We start from the raw sequence: 21,471 nt of genomic DNA, 5'->3' as shown, positions 1-21,471 counted from the left end.
CTCACAGACACTGTCTCTCACTCACAGACACTCTCTCTCACACTCAAACACACACACTCACAGACACAGACACACACTCACAGACACTGTCTCTCACTCACAGACACTCTCTCTCACACTCAAACACACACACTCACACACACTCACAGACACTTTCTCACTCACAGACACTCTCTCACTCACAGACACTCTCTCTCTCACACTCACACTCACATAGACATCATTGATAGATAAACTCACCTAATATTCAGCTGTTTCAAGTCATCCTCACTGTATGTGATCTCATGTGACAGATCAGAGGCCGCTAGTGAGCAGTCTGGGGAGTCAGATGAAAGTGACCAAGATTTCAACTTCTTGCAGGTAGGGAATCCTCGACTTGCCATTACTATGTTTCTTGGATGTCAGCACCATGCATGCAGGATGTCAGTCGATGTTGGATTTGACAGAGTGATAAATGTCTAAGACCTGCATCACTTTGGGCTTTCCTTCCACATCTGGCTGACACATTAATGAAGTACTGAAATACAATACACTCCCTCCAGCAGCTTGGCATCACAAACACAATAGATAAGTAACTTAAAAAAACACTTCACCGTATCTTTGGTTCCATACATTTACATGAACAATATCTTTTATTTTATAACACAGAATTACAAAAGGCTTTATTATATCTTTATCTACAAGACTGTAATGTTATTTTGATTAATATGCTTTTAATGTGAACTCTGTGAGAACTCACCACGATTGGATTGTGATCTGCTGTTGTTTAATGCAGATGAAAGCATCCTTGTGTGTCAGTATGCTCATGCTATTAACCATTGGTTTGTCTAATCCAAGTTTAATTGCCTCCTGTTGCTTTGAAATAGTTGTAATGTTGCTGATTATGACGGTGTTTCACAATGGATATCATCCTACTGACCTTATAATATGAGCCTCATGTTTCTGACCATGCTGGGCGGTCGGGTAGCCTCGTGGTTAAAGCGTTCGCTCGTCACGCCGAAGACCTGGGTTTGATTCCCAACATGGGTACAATGTGTGAAGCCCATTTCTGATGTCCCCCGCCGTGATATTGCTGGAATATTGCTAAAAGCGGCGTAAAACCATATTCACTCACTCACTTACTACAGCTAATCTGTCATGGCATCTGTCTGGGGGGTCCTTGATTTCTTTTAAGTAGTATTTAATGCCAAAAATAATATAAAAGACAACACATTCACTTATGTTATAAGCATTCAGGTGTATTTGGAATTTGTGTTTGAGGTAAACATGTTGAGCATACATACATGTATACTTGAGGGAGAGAATGTTGGAATGTTGTTTGCATGATGGTAAAAACATCTTAAACTTCAAGTTGAAATCACCACTTGTTACTTTTTTAAAGTGCTCTTTTGAATGTGATTACTTTTCAGAACCAGTAGACTATGCTTATGTTGGGACATATGCAATAGAAATTTGATATTTCAAAAATATTTTTAATTTTTGCCAGCTCGAGGATATTTGCATTCACTCTCTTAGAGAATGATATCTGATGTAATAGTTGTCTTCAAATGTATTGACTTGAAGCACTTACCACAGGAGATATAGGATTGGCACATCTTCAGATTTGTGAGAAGTATAAGCCATTAGCATTTCTAAAGAAAAATTAATGCACTTTGTAAAGAAAAATGTGAATATTTGGAGGAGGCATAACACGATAAGGGTCATAAAGCAACTTACTATTGTGACTGTTTAATGTCATCACATAGTGGACTCAGTTAGGTTCTATGTGGTTGCTCTTGTTGAACAATACATACAATTTCATCCATCTTGAGTGAAATTTGGTCATGGTAAAATCAGAATAGAATGTGATCTATCTATGTCATCAAACTAGTCGAAGCATCTCAAAAAGAAAAAAATACTCAAGGCAAACTATCACTGTAAAAGTGACACTAAGATCTGGTTTTGACCATAGAAAGAGGTGATATCTCGAAATACCAAGCAGCCCATCGAAACGAAAGATGGCTGTGAGTCTCACCAATGTGTCTGTGTGTGTCGGCCGATCCGGGGGTTGATAATGTTCCTGTCCTCCTTGCTTTTGAAGCGGTGACCAATGTTGATGTAAAATAAGCTATTTTCATTTCTCATTTGCATCCAGGTAAACATTTCAATCTTCTATCAGAGAGATTTTGAAGATTTAAGGGACTTATCCTTCATGATAGTGAGAGCTTTCTGTCATTGTAAGAGAAATTGAAACTGACTGGAGTTGAGAGCGACTTAAGAAATCTCAATCTGTCTGGGACATGAGCTTTTGAAAAGAAAATCAGTGAAAGAAGTTTGAATAAAAAGGCAGTGTCTCGCTAGCAGAGAAAAACTGGGAGTCGGTGACTAATGAGAGGCATAATGGACAGCCATATAGATCAAGTCAGCTGAGCTGGAAATAAATGAATGTTTACTCTCTTAATTCTGCTGGCGTGGAAAGAAAGCAAACATCTCTACCTCTGGCATTGAGACTTCATTTCCACTCGTGGTCAGTTTCCCCTAGACCACTCTACCTCGGGAAGTCCAGCAGCACTTGGGCAAATATTGGAGGGTCGTCGCCTCTTTGTAGCGCCCATTTTGGCTCCGGAAAGAGGCTCCTTCGGCCTCCGTCATTTTGCCACCGAATCAACACATTTAATTGGTAGGAACATAGAGTTTCGCACCGACCTCTGACCCTTTTACTCACGCAGTGGAAATAGGGTTGTGCGACAGTGACAGACATCTCTGTTTACTCTGTCAAATCATTCCGCTCAAACTGATTTGACTGACCCTTCTCAAGTTGAATTAATCCAAGAGTCCAGTCCAAACCGATGAGGGTCTTCTATGGCCCGTCAAAGCTGTCCGTCTCTCTGCCCAAATTAAAGTACTGATGGATTGTTTGTTGAAATCATCATGTCTACGACGACTGACACCCAGAGAGAAAGTATAAAATCTCAACAACCTCCACTTAATTGTAGAATATTAATGAGTAAACATACGCACAATGGGCATATTTGGGTCAGCCTTTGTAACACGGACATCTGAAAATGATCAAGTTGGTGGTGAATACATTTGAAGCAGAACAGTTTGAATGACAGGCTGGGTTTAATTTTGGAAGCAGATAATAAAAGTAAATTTATCTCTTGTGTGGATGAATTTCATTTGCAACAACTCCGTTTTGATAATAAGGCATATGCTTTTGAAAACATTTTCCTTGTGGATTATTATGGGATCCCATATTTGTTACAAACTGTTTATGTACCAATCAACCTTTGATAAAGGTACTGAAATACTTGACACTGTTACATCTACATGTTATGAGTGTTGACATAAGTGAGGTGAATCAAGAAATGATAAAACATATCCCTTAAGTGGTATAGTAAGTAATGATAGCTTGAGGTAGTTCTGTTTGAAGATTGAAGTTTGTCAGTGTGTTATTAAACAGTATTTGTTTCCTACATAGAATTGTTGCCAAGCATTTGCTTCCCATGACCATTGCTGCTGACTCACAACCTACGTACACATGTTTTCAATCCTTGTTAAATACTAGTACAATGAAGATTGATGGATGAAACTATGACATGCAAACTATTATTGGCTGTTATTTGAAGTGCATATAAAATACACATGGCAGTCAGTTTCATATGGCTCTGTAATGGGTCTGGACAGGCCCATGAAGGATGGACTTTGTATCTGTGCCTTTGCCAGTTGAATGATAGTGACATCTTGATGTTGGTGGAGGCATAAGACTGTGTGATGTTATAGTTTGTTTGTTTGTTTGTTGTTTAACGCCGCACTCAACAATATTCCAGCTATATGTCGGCGGTCTGTATAAATAATCGAGTCTGGACCCGACAATCCAGTGATTGACATATTGAGCATCGATCCATGCAATTGACATCAATGACATGTATCAACCCAGTCAGCAATCCTGACCACCCGATCCCATTTGTCGCCTCTCACGACAAGCATATGTGCCTTTTACGACAAGCATGGGTTGCTGAAGACCTGTTTTGCCCTGGATATTGGGTCATGATGTTAAAGTGTGTGATGCAATACATATTATGTAATCATGGGAGCTGAGTCAAGTCTTAAACAAATTCTATACACATTTCAACCACTAGTAAATAGTCTTTAAGGTTCATTGTCATGTATGAATATCTCCTTTAACATGACTGGTGTTTGTGCATACTTGATGAAATGTAATATGCATATTTTGGAACTGAGCATCTCAATGCCCCTCTATTTCCTCTCTTATCACCCTTCTAAGCAGAAGTAAAATGTGTCAGATGCACAGAAGTAACATGTGTCACATACATACACAGAAGTAATATGTGCCCTCCTCAGAAGTAGAATTTGTCATTCACAGAATTATATTGTGTCGTATGCACAGAGTAGATTGCTACACATACACAGAAGAAAATTGTGTAATACACAGAAGCAAAATTTGTCATGCACACAGAAGCAAAATGTGTCACATTCTTTGAAGTAAAATATATCACATACACAGAAGTAAAATGTGTAATACACAGAAGCAAAATTTGTCATGCACACAGAAGCAAAATGTGTCACATTCTTTGAAGTAAAATATATCACATACACAGAAGTAAAATGTGATGCATCACATTTAATGTTATCATGGAAGCTATATATCAAGTGATAAGCAAATGTTATGAAGTGTTTGATGTGTTGTACACAGAAGTAAAATGTGTCATACACAAAAGTAAAATGTGTCATACACAAAAGTAAAATGTGTCACATACAGAAGTAAATGTGTCATACACTGAAGTGAACTATGTCATACACTGGAGTAAAATATATCACATATAAATTCTTCAGTAACAAAATCTAAAATCCTGCACAAAACCATACCCTACCCTACACTGAAGTAAATGATTCAGATATTCCCTACACTGATGTATATGTTTCCTATATCCTCTACACTGAAGTAAATGTTTTAGAAATGGTCTGCACAAAGGAAAATGTTTCAGACATGGTCTACAGATAGGTAAATGTTTCAGACATTGTCTTCACAGAAGTAAATATTTCAGACATTGTCTACACAGAAGAAAATGTTTCAGGCATAGTCTACACAGAAGTAAATGTTTCAGGCATAGTCTACACAGAAGAAAATGTTCAGGCATAGTCTACACAAAAGTAAATGTTTCAGGCATAATCTACACAGAAGTAAATGTTTCAGGCATAGTCTACACAAAAGTTAATGTTTCAGACATTGTCTACACAGAAGAAAATGTTTCAGGCATAGTCTACACAGAAGTAAATGTTTCAGACATTGTCTACACAGAAGTAAATGTTTCAGACATTGTCTACACAGAAGAAAATATTTCAGACATTGTCTACACAGAAGAAAATATTTCAGGCATAGTCTACACAGAAGAAAATGTTTCAGGCATAGTCTACACAGAAGAAAATGTTTCAGGCATAGTCTACACAGAAGTTAATGTTTCAGACATTGTCTACACAGAAGTTAATGTTTCAGACATCATCCACAAACTCCAGTCCCAGGAACAGTGTGTCGGTGGATCAGGTCAGCTGCCGTCTCCTGAGTCAGATTGACAAGATGCTGACAGAGAGAGAGTTCATGAAGAAAGATATGACAGCTGTTATCCTTTCCCGAGACCGAGCTGTAGCTGAGGTAGTGCTACCTATCTTTGAATAAGTAGCCCTGCTTATTTCGTGTGTCATCATTGCTATCATGTTAACTTAGTTCGCATGTTAAACCTGTTGGTTTAGGAATCATTATAATTCCAACTTTTATCTTTGGTAAAGGATTTATCACTTATAAAGATTTATCGATAATATACTCACCGCCAAAAGAAACGCGAATACCATACATGTTAATATATTGAATAATTACACATATTCAAGAGAGATTAAATTGGTTTGATGCACAAACGAACATACTGGTATGTTGTGTGAACAGTAGCTAATGAATGCATCACATATGACGTCATAGATCCATGACTCGAGATGCACCATTTGTCTTGTGCATGATTAGTGTGTAAAGTTTGGAAATCACATACAGCATATCGTGATAAGAATAATGACACTCTGTCGTAACACTTGACTCATTGTTAGTTTTGTCATTAATTGTTGGTACCCATTGGAAACATCCTTCCTTAACGTACGTTCTTCTCTATGTTTCTATGGTTTTGCATTGCTAGTGGCGGTGAGTATATGTATATTGATGATAAGTCTTATGGTAGAGGAGGCAAACTTAATATAAAGACAAAACGATAGATTATAGATACTATGGATTAGAGTATTGCCTGTAAACTTGTATTTTGCCATCATTTAATAGTAACTAAGTAACTACAAAGTAGATATCATTTGTCACCCAAATAGGTAATGGGAGTATCTAAATCCCAGATGGGCTATATTTGATGAACATCATTTCAAATATCTTTGGACGATAGTGTGGTGGGATAGTGGTTAATGCATTTCATCTTGGCTGAAAGCCAGGGTTGATTCCCAACATGGGTACAGTGAGTGAAGCCAATGTCACATACTTGTTGTCATAGTGCTAAAGATTTACAAAGTCCTTGACACTTACTAATGTGTAATATATGTAATGTTGCAGCGGAGGAAGATGGAGCGTGAGCTGCGCCAATATCGGGAGAATGTGGCAGGCTTCAGGGAAGACCAGCAAGTTCTATGGGTAGGTTGTGTCCTAGGAGGTGGCGGTGCTTTTAGTCTGTTTCCAACAGTGGGAGGATCTGGCAGGGTTGGGAGGGGACTGGCAGCTCCATTGGTAGGTTGTGTTTTAGGAGGTGGCGGTGCTATTAGTCTCTTTCCAACTGTTGTATGCCAACAGTGGGAGGATCTGGCAGGGTTGGGAGATGACTGGCAGCTCTATGGGTAGGTTGTGTCCTATGAGGTGGAGCTTCTATTAGTCTCTTTCCAACTGTTGTATGCCAACAGTGGGAGGATCTGGCAGGGTTGGGAGATGACTGGCAGCTCTATGGGTAGGTTGTGTCCTATGAGGTGGAGCTGCTATTAGTCTATGTCCAACTGTTGTATGCCAACAGTGTGAGGATCTGGCAGGGTTGGGAGATGACTGGCAGCTCTATGGGTAGGTTGTGTCCTGGGAGGTGGTGGTGCTATTAGTCTATGTCCAACTGTTGTATGCCAACAGTGTGAGGATCTGGCAGGGTTGGGAGATGACTGGCAGCTCTATGGGTAGGTTGTGTCCTAGGAGGTGGAGCTGCTATTAGTCTATGTCCAACTGTTGTATGCCAACAGTGTGAGGATCTGGCAGGGTTGGGAGATGACTGGCAGCTCTATGGGTAGGTTGTGTCCTGGGAGGTGGTGGTGCTTTTAGTCTATGTCCAACTGTTGTATGCCAACAGTGTGAGGATCTGGCAGGGTTGGGAGGGGACTGGCAGCTCCATGGGTAGGTTGTGTCCTATGAGGTGGAGCTGCTATTAGTCTCTTTCCAACTGTTGTTTACTATCAAGTAACAGTGCCCACACATTTCTGAAAACATGCTGGCATTTTTATGATAATTCTATCCATTTTAGCTATAATAAACTATAATAGTGATTGGGAAAGCTCATATCTTTACTGTACAATGAAAAGGTAAAGCTATGAAACACATTGGTCTTCAGAAAACATCTTTTAATTGTTTATTTGTTTGTTCTTTAACTCTGCACTCAGCAATATTCCAGCTATGCAACGTCAGTCTGTAAATAATCAAATCTAGACCAGACAATTCAGTGACTGACATCATAAGCATCGATCAGCGCAATTGGATACGATGACATGCATCAACCAAGTCAGCAAGCCTGACCACCCGGTCCTCTTAGTCGCCTCTTACAACAAGCATGGGTCTGCTTTCTTTTAAATTTGATGCACAAACACAAGTCAATGGGAAATGACGGAAACCTTCTTGAACATGTTACATGATCACTGTAGAGAGATGTTCAGCATATCAGTTGATGGCTTCCTTCGCCATGATTCATCATTGTAATTTATAAGCTGTAGTGCAGGAGACATTGTTGAAGATAGGCGAGAGTCAAGGAATGCAATACTGTTGAAGATGTGTTAGACTCAATAAAATTGTTAGGAGGTCACCAACAGTCACCCATTTGTTTACATGGTGTAACCTGTTAATTGTGTTGCATTGTTTTATTTGTTTGTTTGCTGTTTAATGGTGCACTCAGCAATATTCCAGCTATATGACAGCAGTGTGTAAATAATCAAGTCTGGACTAGACAGTCCAGTGATTGACATCATGAGCATTGATCCATGCAATTGGGATGCGATGACATGCATCAACCAAGTCAGCAAGCCTGACCACTCGGTCCTCTTATTAGTCACCTTTTACGGCAAGCATGGGTTGCTGAAGATCTATTCTAACCTGGATCTTCCCAAGTCATGTGTCTTGGTACCCTCATGGCATGGATCACTGGTTGCACTGGTTTGCCTGGTCCAGATGTGGTAAAACTACAGGCAGCAGTGATATCTGTAGCTGGATATAGGAAAATGAACCTTCAAAGAGTGAAGGCATTTTGTAATCTCAGTGGTTTTGTATTTCCTCCATGATGGTTCATAATTCAATGAACACCCATGAAACAAAAGTCAGTTCCGTGCTTGCGCCACATTTTCTGAACACAGTGAAACTAATTTTTAGCTCACCTGGCTGAATGTCTAGTCATCACCGCAAGATGTCCGTCTATCTTTTTCAACATTTTCAACATCTTTTCTGAAACTACCAGGCATATAGAGCTGAAACTTTGTATGAATGATACCAGCTTTGGTGTCTCTACAAAGAGCTCAAAGACTTCTGATCCGACTTTAAACATGGCTGCCATTATTTCAGACAAGCTGCAGAGCTTTGTAGGTCTGTTTTGTTCATGTTTTCTTTCTTTTGAAAACCAGACACAGGACTCTGTTTTGGGTAACTAAATAAACCTAGCCATGTCGTGGTGACTCACTAAAGCTAAAAAGTTACTAATCTTACCTATTCCACTTTGTGATCAACTATTTAGCAGCAGCCAAAGAAGTTCAGGATTTTCTCCATTTCACCAATGTCTCATTTTTTTTCTCAGTTTAAATTACAGCTGGCTGAGTTGCAAGATGAATTCAATCCTGAAAATATGACCAGTTTGATTAATGAAAATAATTAATTTGTAGGAAGCTGAAAATAAGTGAAATGGAAGAAACAAGCTGACAGAGGAGTAATCCCAATCAGCTTGTACAAGCGCGTTCAGCTTCACAAAGTATATCTCCAGTTCAAACATTTTCCCCATATCCAGCTGTTGGGAACACTGGGCTGCAGTTGAAAAACTGCAAATGAACTGTTTGTAACACATGTTTACCTAGAAGACCCTAATTAGTGCATTTTGCTTCAACCAGACCTTAATTAATTCTGGCCCACTGCTCCAGCACTATGGTTCTTCTGCAACTCCCAAGATAAACTTTGTAATGCATGGAAAGATTTCCTTCACTGAATTTGACATAATATTTGTCTCTTTTTTAAGTAACGGGGGGAGTGGTGAAGACAGTAATTAAATATTGATTTTGGACAAGATGTTTGGAAAAAAGGCATGATTTGTATTTAATGCCAGAAATGTTTAAATATGGACCGAATTTTGAATATTGCTTTTTGTAAGTTCATATCTAAAGTGATTTAAATGATTCTGCAGACCTTCTTATGATAAGGCACTCTTTTTCATGAAATATGATATTAACCATTTTTGACAGAAAATATCGAAATGAATCAGAGTTTGCTATATCATAATTTTGTAGAAGGAAGCCTATAATTTTCAAAGAACAGACATATTTATTTCAAATCTCAAATTTGAAGAAAATAATTATTTTAGAAGATAATAAATTCATTGTGCCAGAAATTAATATCACCACATTTATGTAACAAAGCAGAACAATTTGACAGGAGATATTGTATTTGGAGTTCTCATTTTCACCTGGCATTTTGTGTGAGCCTCAAATCTTGCCTTGAGTCCACTTCAAACAATGCTTGTTCAATGCAGTCTCGGAGGGAATTCCCCATCAAAGGAAGACTAGGCTTAAGGGCTTGACCCTGAGATCTGCTCACATACACACACAGGCCTAACGCGCTGGCTCCCCAGCCCTATACACAGACCTGCTAGACTTGACAAATTGTAGCAGTATTAGTTGAGTATATTTCAGTGTCCCGGAAATACCCGCAATTTAAGTTTGAGTTTGATTCTGTCTTACATAGTTCCTGTTGTAGTTAAGTAAGTGTGAAAAGGCTGGTGCGTAGAGTGCAGATGTGTGTGTCGGAGACGCTGTGTTGTTCTCACCAGATTGACGGCACAGATCCCTCAGATTTTCTTGATGGTGGTGAGTTTAAATATACTGGCATACAGGTTCATTGATTGTGTATGGAGCTGGTGGATTAGATTGGGGAATTATCCTTGCAGCCTGACTGCAAATAAAGCCAGAGAAATATTGTTGGCTGAAAAACTTTCTAATTACCGTGCCTATCCTAGTACCTTTGATTAACTCCTTATAAGTAGAGTGAACGCTTGTTAACTCAAATTCTATTCACTATTATGTTACATTAAGTTCCCAGTGACATCCTTATCAACACTTTGGCTTAATATTGGCTCTCTGCTAGGGATAGCTTGAAAATGTGTTAATGATCGGGATTCAATTTAGCAAGGTTATTTAAGTATATAATGATTAAATCTTTGTTTGATAATAATAAAAATGGTATGTACTAATACAATACCAGCATTATTCATAGCCTTGTATTTCCAATCAGTTTTTCCACAAAGTGTAATACATTGTATATACAATTCTTTCATATTACTGTTGTTATTGTGTCACTTACCCTTTCAGTGCTAAATCAATTAAATGTATTTGATTTCAATTTATTACTTGCAATTTTTTTTCATTTATAATGTAACCTGAATTTTCAAAAAAAAAACATTTAAACATTTTTAGCAAGAGATGAAACTAAGATGTATCTTTGAAAAACAAAAATTTACTTTTGAACCAAACAAAATTCATGCAAATTGGCATCATATCCTATACTGTTTGAAGACAAAAGCTGTGTCCCTTGAATACCGTGACCTGTAAGTTTTATGTATATATGAACCAGTGTTAAGCAGTACAGAATGAATGAAGTGCTGTATGGATAGTTGTGTGAAAGTGGGAAACAAGTCAGAATCTGTGTTCATATTGTTATTTCTTATGCAGAAAGAGGGGTTTTTGCAGAAAAAAATTATGTCAACATCTCATATGTTTCTTTTGCTGTAAATTTGGTATGAAACATTGAGGGCAATATTTCAATTTTTTCACTGAGATGAATTATTTATATATATCATCATTGCAAAATACAATAAATGTAATGACTGTTTATCTGGCAGTTTTAATTTTGAATGTTTGCCTGGCAAAAGATTACTACCGTATCAATTTGGGTGTAGATCAAATAATATTAGCAAATCCTGGTCGTAAGAGGTGGTTTGATGGATTGGGGTCAGGCGCAGTGACTCTGTTGCATGGCTTTGTACCCTGATGGCATGGAATATTGCTCATAATATCAATCACTGGTTTGTTTGGTCCAAGTACTGGTATGGCAAGGAACAGATGAACAAAGTTTGCAAAATATTACGTGAAATAATAATCATTTACTAAAGGGCACAGTATGCTCAGTCAATTAGAGAGCAGGGTATCTTTTTAAAAAATATATAACGTCAACGCCTGAGAATAACCAGTCTCATATATCAGCCAAAACAGATTCATTTGGGCGTAAAAGGCAAAATAGTGGTAAAAATAATGTGTGGATCACGGAAAATCAGTTATGACACCAGGTGTTCACAAAAGGAAAAGCATGCCCTGCCCTACCCTGTCAACCCACACTGAACAGACATGAACTGTGCTCGCCATGTCTGATGTTACCACGGCCCAACCTTATCAGCATCACAGAGAAATAAAGCAATAATGACTGCACCAAAAAACTACAAGTTAGGTTAGCCCAAGATGAAATTGGCTTGGATTGCAGACTACAGTTTATAAGCCATTGAACGATGAAATCTGATTTAGTATCAATATTCTGCATCCATTCCTATTTTGACAAATTTTAATCTACCCCTTGCCCCCAATGTCCAAATTAAACCACAACGAAGGTCTGGGAGCTTGAACCTAGGTGGCAGCACCCTTGACAAATGGCTGCCTATGGTCTGGGTATAATCTGTTAGAAGCTGCAATCTGACATCCCGTTGTGAATATCATAACTATATTGATAGAAAGGCAATTACTGGATGTTCATCCCATGGGGAGGATGTTTGAGCCGACACTGGTATAAAACTAGTGGATGGAACTTTTTGTTTTAACTCTAACAATGCTGAAATTTCCACATAGTATTGTATAACAAAAATTCACTTTCAGACAAGGGTCCATGATTTTTATTTAATATTGAAAGAATCTTTTATTTTTGTAGAAAGTTTACTTTTTTAAATCTTTGTAAAACGATTGATTTATTTACAGCTTTCTACTTGATAAAAAGTATCAGCTCTAAGAACAGGATCAGATGATTTAAAGACAACAAAAACTTGAAGTATTTCTTTTTTCAAGAATTGTAATCAAGAGCAATTTTTGGGGATGAAATCACAAACATGTTTGACAGCAAGTGATGAAAGTCTTTTGACTTTAGAAGATAAATCTTTAGAGAGCAATGAATTAATTTTTTTAAATGTTTTTTTCTAAGAATGATATTCTGGAATGTCAATGAGATTCTCTGTAGAAATTATATAACATCTGAAATGAATTGGTTTATGCTGTTTGCATGTTTATATTTTAATGACACACTTGCTTATTTCAATTTTGTTCACAAACTTACCTTGTTTCCTAGTTTCCTATGTAAAACCTTTTGATAAATGCGTGGCACTTTTGATGTCATGAAAAGATGAGTTAAGACCAAATTGTACAATACAGGTTTTTAAGACCCTTTATATAAAATTGATGAATAATCCTAAAAGGCGACCCTTTTTGAAGAAGTAACAAAAACTTAAACATTAATCCATTACTGAGTAATTTCTAGTTGAAATACTTTCACATTTTATAGTTTAAGTTTTAAGATTTATTGATCTGCGTCAATATGACATTAAACTACCTGCTCCATTTAAAAAGCTGTGTGATTATAACAAAAACTATAATATTCATTGCAGCAATTTGCCATAAATGATACACATTCCCTTGCGACTTTCCCCCTCGTTTTTGTAATTATCGTGTGGATGGGGCACTAACACTTTACAGGCGACACAACAATAACAGGCGGTCATTAGAGCGTTTTAATACGAGCTTGATTGAAGCTTTCGGTGTGCAACAAAGCAACCCTAAACATCTCGTCAGGTTCGCTACTTCAATTTTCTACACCATTGGGTCTGTAAAGGAAAATTGCGGCCAGATTTTCCTCCCATGAGGCTTAGAGTATTTCGAAGATTTTGGTGGGATGTGCGAAAGACAGAAAAAAAGGTTTAGCATTAGTTTTCAGCGCTAGGTGTGAAAAGCTTGTCCTTTAATTATCGCATTTGACAAGGCTTAGGTTCTTTATGTAATGAGAGAGGCTTGCAATAGAAACTATTTTAGGAACGGTTGCATATCTTCTCATGTACTGGGTATTGTCCAATGCCTGAAAATTCCATGAGTGGGTTTAATTAGTTTTAGTGTTAGGATTAGGGTATATTTTTTTTCTTTTCTAATTTCTGTAATTTCTTTGAATGCAATTTCCTTAATTAAGTGAGTTTTTGCACATTAAATAAGTTTTAATTAAAAAGTCATGTTCTGATATTTTTATATATTGGTAATTTTGCTGGAATTAGGAAGTTATATGGAACAAAAAGAATTTAATATAGCTTGCAGTATCATGTTCAATAAATAGGTTTAATAGTGGAGATCTTTAGTGAAGCACACTACTGCGAGCTGGTTGTTCAAGCATGTGGGATGTTTACCAAGAGTTGTCTCCCATCCTCTATAAATCACCCGATAATGTATCACGCATGCAGATGTTTCATATTTTCTATAGCTGAAAACTTTTAGAGCATAGACAATATTTATTATAAAATAATTTACCCTAAATGACTTTTATAATTTTGTTAAATTTGAATAAACATGAAATGTTAACAGCAAATATGTCAACGTTTACAGTACCCGGCACCTGTATTTTTTGTTATCTATTGTTATATCAGTGTTTTAAGTTTCTTCTGAATTTCATTCCCTTTTAATGGACGAGATGAAGTTTGACTTGCTCTGTTCCATGGTTGAATGTCCTCAATGGATATTTGACCAAGATGGTTTGAATTTAATCTTGTATAAATACAATCAATTTTTCAATGTTGAGGTTCTGATTATGTGTCTGCATCATGTCTGTGTCATACAAAGAGATTTGTCACTTGTGAAAATATTTCCCCCTTCTTAACTGTTTTTTTCATTTATCCAAGTTTTGTGCTTTTGGCATATTTGGCCAGAATTAAACAGACTAAACGCTTGTTATGCATGAAATTTGATCCTGACTTTTTCGCTTTCTAAACTGGGACGTAGATCGAAGAACAAGCAGTGAATCACTGACATTCAAACAAACTTTGATCTGCTCAAGAATAACATCCATGAATAACATTTTTGCTTGGTCTTCATTTGGATGGTTTCATTTGCCGATCATTTTCATTTAATGGAGCCTCTGATTTATGGAATCCCATTGAAGTCATCACAATATTATCACCCCAGTTTTGTCCTCTTCTTAGCACCCAGCAGGATTGCAATTACCGAAACTGTTGACACTTGGCGATTACGACTGTACAAGGCAGTTCGCCAACAATATACCCCTCTTCTGTGCACAGATGGCAAAGATAGAACCAAATTGAATGCTCTTTTCCTTGTCTCTGTGCTACTATAGATTCTATCACACTATCCAACTTTCTTTCTCTCTCTCCATTCTTCCCGCTAGCTTCTTGTCTTGGGGTTTGTTTGGTAGACCCTAACGGTGCACATGGCAGTTTGGGCTGAAAGGACCTGCCCATTCTCTTCATCTGTGGACAGAGGTACTATTATGAGTTTAATGGTCTCTTTAAAAGCCAGAGTTGAAATGGCCAGTTCCAGGGACAAAGGTCGACAATTTTCCCTGAGTGGACATTGAGGACTGGCGATCTGGGAAGAGGGCTGATGTTGCTTGCGAAAGCTTTTTAACATCTGGAGTAGGGTTACAAATTTCTGATGATATTGTGACCAGTTTTATTAGTTTGAGTGTGATGTTGGAAGGCTGAGATCATTGTCCACTCAAGTCAATCTGCTGTCCACTTGATTATTGTCTGAGATGCATCATGTTGGACACGCTTGGTCATCGTCCTGGAGGGGTCTCATGTAAAGCTCTCTGATAACACCTTGGGATACCCTCAAACAACTGTTGGCCCACTTGGTTTAATTCTAAATGATAAAGTTGGATTATCCAAATAGTAATATGGGGTGTCAAGAGTTTGCATGCTGGGAAGGGGCAAGCTGTTGACGTCTAGAAATGTGGTATAATATGATGGATGTGAAACTAGTTAATTATTTCTTTTTATGGATATATTTTTATTTGGCAATATTTTCCTTAATATTGTGCAGGAACAATGGAGCTTATTAAATATGTATATCTGAGAGGCAGCATTTCTGTTTAGTAGGGGGATGAGAAACTCCAAAAGGAAAATTGCTATTATTTCTGATTTCTGAAAGGACATTTTGTAATGTAATGGAGATTTTTTGAGTGAACCTATGAACTGATTATAATTTATGGTGCTGATTTTAGGATGACTTACAGTGATACAATTTACAAACCACAACTTCTGAGAAAATAACTTCAGAATGTTTTTTCATATTCACAATATTTAAACAAAATCACAAATTCTATATATAACCATGTAGGAAAATATCTAAAAATGTGCAACGGCTATGCTTAAGTTATATGATCAGAAAAGTACACCCTAAATGTTAAAGCTATGAACAAACACTGTACACTATGTACAGGCTCTCTCTGAATGAGATATTATTAAAATGAAGCTATTATGATGCTGATTTGTTTTTTAGTGATATTTTGGCTAGATGACTGTTCCTTTTGGGTTGACATAATTTTGTATGCGTTTGTGTAAATATGGTAAGGAATACTTAAAATGGCATGACTTCATTCAGCCAATGGCAAGAGAACACACACCTAGTTCATGATGAGAAATGTAGTTTATCATTGGTCATCTTCCTCACTGGTTGCACCTTGTGAACTAGGAAAAACACAGATGAGGGTCATGAACAGTGACGAGCTTAATAAAATGTGTTGTTGACTCATTGTCTGTATATATATACAGAAACAGTTACATATATCAGGGAAGTCCAAGTGTATAATCTTTCCCTGTCTATATATGATGAATAGGGATTAATATTTATTGAATCACATCTCCCAAATCAAAAATACTTTTTACAATTGAAATTAAACTCCATCAATTATAATCCAATAATATAATATAATTGAATGGTGTCACAAGGAACTGAAAAATCTTTTTAGGTCTGTAATGTTTTCAGTGAAAGATTGAATCCACCCAGGATTTTTATTTACTTCTTTGGTGAATGAGTACAAGTTGCTTGTTCCTTGCACTTACAAGTTCTGTGGGTATCCTCCTCAACTGTTCCGTATTTGTCAATTTCAATTACATGATCATAATAGACATACGACTGTCCTATTACCCTGTGGTGAAGCCAGTTACATCTCACACACCTGGGCCAGGATGTCGTACCTATAATGTTCATATCAACCTCGAGAGGCTCGTCCCATAATACATAGCTTGACAAATGACAAAACAAGTGAATGTTTCATGTCTGTGTACAGGATAATAGGGTTCTGTGTTGAGGACGGTGGAACCTCGGCACCCATAGCCCGAGGGATCCCCAGGTGTTAAGAATGCTGTAGAGAGCTCGACGATCACCAGCGTACCTTCATCTAGCAATGAGGTGACACTTCTCTCGGTCTCCGTAGCCTCCATATTGTTTCTGTGTTTTCATGAACTCAGGTGAACTTTCAAGGGGATGAGTTAAAAATTGTGCCTTGGTTTTTGTGGCGTGTAGATAAAGAATGCTGTTGAGTGTTTCTCATGCAGTGAATGTGCTTGTGGCCAGAGAAAAAGTGTTCTGTGGTCGGGGAGAATTGTGGAGGATGGCAAGACGCCTCACAGTTTGATTGAAATTGTGTCCATTTTACCTGCTTGGCATTCAGACTGTGTTGTTGTTTCATCTATACCTGGTCGGTGAATGAGTTAAGCTGTATGAAGCTACACCCTTCATGGGGGTGTAGACCACTAGTTTTGTTTAAGCAAGTAACACCTAGAAATAACATCCACAGATATTGGGATGATTTATAAATAAGATGAATATGATGCTGCCTCCCAGGTGTGGAATGACTCAGTGCAGGACATGTGACAGTGTGGGAAAATCCGGGGCATCTCTTGTTAATTATACTCCTGGTACAGTCGTGAAGCTTACAGCTTTTTACCCATCACTTAGACATGTATTGTGAATCCCTTTCTATCAAATCCTGTCCTTACATGAGCTGAATCAGTAAACAGTTTCAACACTTTTAAGGACGAAAGAAGTAAAACATTGTCTATCGTGAAATTTAAAAAAAAAAGTCTTGTAAGAATGCCAGAAAAGTTTGATTCTTTCACTACAATTTTGTTTGATGTGATAAGGAATATCCATGAATGAAAGCATTTAACAATAGTACAATAAAAACCTTGTTAAGCTGATCTTCATTCCTTCAAAATATAGCTTCATAGAGAGTTTTGAGATCGGCAACTTATAGAGCATCAGCCATGTTGTGACCCATACCATTGTGTGTGATCACAGCCATGGACCATTGGTCTCATTACATCATCAACCATTGGTTTTTCTGGTCCATTAGCATTGCATACATTATGGACATCTGGTTTGTCTGAACCATTATCATTGCGCACACTCTTGACATGTGGTTTGTTGGGTTCAATATCATTGCGCACACTCTTGACATGTAGTGTGTCTGGTTCAGAGCTGGCTCATAAAATGGACATCGGGTTTGTCTGGACCAGTATCTTTGCTCAAATTATTGACATGGTTTGTCAGTTCCAATATTATTGCTTACATTATTAGCCCCTACCACAAAGTGGAAGGGGGATATAGGAATGGGTGGTGTCCATCCGTCCTTCTGTCCCTCCATCAAGTTTCATTTCCGGAACAGAACTCAAAAACCATTAGAGATTAACCAGACTTGGCACATGAATAGGTCTAGTGGTGAACTGGCGCCTTTGGATAGTTTGGGATTTAAAAAAAAATTTTTTTTCGAGTTTTCTCACCAACGACTTTGACCTAGGATTTTGTTGTCATGGGTCCATTCCTTTTCAGATAGGTAATTGTCGTATGACTGTTATGTTGATAACATTTGCATAAAACACCATTCACTCACTCTGTCGTGGTTTCAATGAAACTACACAATCTTTAAGTCATCAGAAGAATAGTAATCACTTCATATATTGCCTGATCACCTCCTTGGTCTTGCGGATAGAGCGCCTGCCCGGAAAGCGGAAAGTCGGTGGTTGGATTCCCAGCCACATCATACCAAAAGACATTAGAGATTGTACTTGTTACCCTGTCTGGCACTTGGCATTAAGGGGATAAAACAAGGGCTTCGAAGAGTTGGCTTGGAGTCCGTATACTGTGTCTGAGTGGGGTATCTATGTGGGCCAGCACTATTAAACCAACATTAGTCCGGGCTAGTTTAAGCAGCCACACACACATGTGCATGGGGGGCGGTCGGGTAGCCTAGTGGTTAAAGCGTTCGCTCATCACGCTGAAGACCCTGGTTCAATTCCAGACATGGGTACAATGATATTGCTGGAATATTGCTAAAAGCGGCGTAAAACCATACTCAATCACTCACATGTGCATGCACTTTGCTGTATAAATGCAGTCATCTTGAACATGACATTAAACCCAGTTTACCTCACTTCCAAATGTATTGCCTGCTAGCATATCTATATTGTTTGTTCCAAATTTGTTAATGTTCTGCATATGTTAACGGATACAGTGTATTTATTAATTGTCAAGACTTATTACATGAGTTACCATCCACCTTAAGTTGCGGCACTTACATCGACTAACAACATGCCCATCAATGCCTACTACTGGTGTCGACTAACAACATGCCCATCAATGCCTACTACTGGTGTCTACAGTAGAATCTACGTTGGAGGTCAGGGGTGAAGCAGTGATGTATTCATACACAGCCTAATCGCTCAAAGCCTCTACTGTGAAACCATCCTGCTGGGCCTCTTGGCATTTAATCTGAGGGTATCTGATCAGGGCTGGGGCTTCCTCAGGGGTCATCTTACCCCAGCCCCATTCACACCAGATCGTTCACTAATACACCGTACATAGACTGTTTACACAAGCAAAATTAAAAGTGTCAAGAATACGACTGAGGAGCCAGAAAGATGGCATCGTCTTCTAAGTTACAGGGATTGACCAAAACTGAGGAGAGATTACATTTTGAACAATAGAGTGGAGGCCGAGCTTTTGGGGCTGTCCGTTGAGTGAACGTGTTGTGTAATATTTCTCTCATCCAGGTCATGAATGAATTAGCGTTTGATAGTGTATAGTCCTTTGTTTGTAGACTCCAGTACATAGGATCCCGTCGATGTTGACTTAAATTAGCCCACCTCTTGAGTAGAGTAAATTTGTTTTGTGTAGAAGTTGCGAACACATCTTTAATGTAAATAGACATAGTCAACACTCACTGATGACATTACTAATCACAACTGATAAGTGAGAAGAGAAGAAAATGGCTTGATATTGTGTTCCTTTCCCTGACTGGGCAACTAAATCAGGACTAATGGCCTCATATCATACCAATCTTCATCAGCATCTTATCAAGTTGATTTGCGATCATAGTACAAGGAACAAAACATGATTTTTGTAAATGAAAGGGTCAGAGGGGGCCGAGTTAAGGTGTTTGGAACGTGGAGTAGGTAAATTTGTTTTTTCTTATCTTTGCCATCATTGGTTAAGCAAGGTTAACATCATGTGGACACACTCACGCTCGTTCAAACCCAGCGGACGTATTTAAGCAGGAACTAGAGACAACCCATGATGAAATTTATTTCTCTCACTGTCCGACAGGGAAGGATTTCAGGAAGACGTATTTCTCAGTCAGGACATTTATTTTCGCTGATTGTTTTGGGTGATAGTGGAAGGACAGGAATGAGGTTTTATCTCATTTCAGGTGGAGTTGCTGTGAAATGTTTCAAGCATGATGCGAAATCCTCTTCTCAAATGTCAGGATAAAGTGTTTCAGACTGAAGTCACAATTAAGTCATGCGCCTCAATACGCTTCATGCTTGTATGTCCATTTAGGCATACAATTTGTACCACTGTCATGGCGGTTTTTTAAGAGACAAAGCTGAAAAAATATCATTAAAATTTCATTGTTCTAATTTGTTTAGGATCGTTTCCAAAGCACCTTTGTGGCCCCTGAATGGAATTCTCTGATCAGTGTAAACAGAAATACAACATGAAGTTCTTTTTATCAAATGTAGGAAATATGTTTGAAACAAAAATCGCCCGAAAACATTCCCAGGTATTGCAGTCAAGTGATGATGGCTTCTGAGCTACAGAACATATTATTCCCTCACATTTACCAGAATAGGGAATTAACTATTGTCTTTGCGCATTAGGATTGAGACAATAGAAAAAGCATTGTCATGAATGGTTTTTATGTTTTTGAAGTCATTTTCATTCCATAAATAAGTTCAGACAATAAAAAGCCTCTCCAAACATCCACATAAAGCAGCCTTCAACAAAATCAGTGAACTTCAATTGTGTTTCATGTTAGCTTATCAAACTAAAATGACAGATAGCTTTAAATGCTAACAGTATTACAAGTGTGGGGAGTACTTTTTTCCAAAGCAAATTATTTCTGTAATATCTCTTTTGTCTTCATTTACGAAGCGGTTAGCGATACCATTGTCGTATAAACTCAGGTTTCATTGTTTTCAGGAAATCATCGATTGCAGATGCCTACCATTAAAGATTTTATCTTGTAACCGTTGGATGAAATCACACGCGCATGCCGTACATAGTGCGTAGATGGGCCGAGCGATTATGCACAGCCCTCGGTAATGAGACATACCCGAAGCAAGCCTCGTCACCGGGGCGGCTAAGCGGGATCTGTCCACACCTGTATTTACACAGGGACTAGAAATGTCAAGCGCTTTAATGTTGATAAACTATTATTAGTTTTCAGGGTCAGGGAAATAATCGTACATTGAACAGAATACAAATTACCACGGCAAAATACACCAACTTTATGATTAGCTTTAAATAGTGATTGTACGAAAGATCCCATTTTATTTCCCTCCTTTAGAAAGTTTGAAGACCTGAAAGTTTCAACTACCGGTATAATAACCTTCCTCGTGAGGA

General features: G+C 38.0%; 1 protein-coding gene across 1 annotated transcript in view; it reads left to right on the top strand.

Moving 5' to 3' along the window:
- LOC139442684 (uncharacterized) overlaps window positions 1–21,471 on the top strand; it is a 72,326-nt gene that overhangs the window by 33,831 nt on the left and 17,024 nt on the right. The window contains exons 7-9 of the mRNA XM_071223559.1: window positions 294–360; window positions 5,498–5,653; window positions 6,599–6,676. Coding sequence (XP_071079660.1) covers window positions 294–360; window positions 5,498–5,653; window positions 6,599–6,676 — 301 coding nt within the window. The remainder of the gene's footprint in view (window positions 1–293; window positions 361–5,497; window positions 5,654–6,598; window positions 6,677–21,471) is intronic.

Source organism: Haliotis cracherodii, unplaced genomic scaffold (assembly GCF_022045235.1).
Source record: "Haliotis cracherodii isolate W230 unplaced genomic scaffold, xgHalCrac1.p SCAF_5, whole genome shotgun sequence".
In the NCBI taxonomy this organism is placed as follows: Eukaryota; Metazoa; Mollusca; class Gastropoda; order Lepetellida; family Haliotidae; genus Haliotis; species Haliotis cracherodii.
This window is presented reverse-complemented; position numbering and strand designations above follow the sequence as displayed.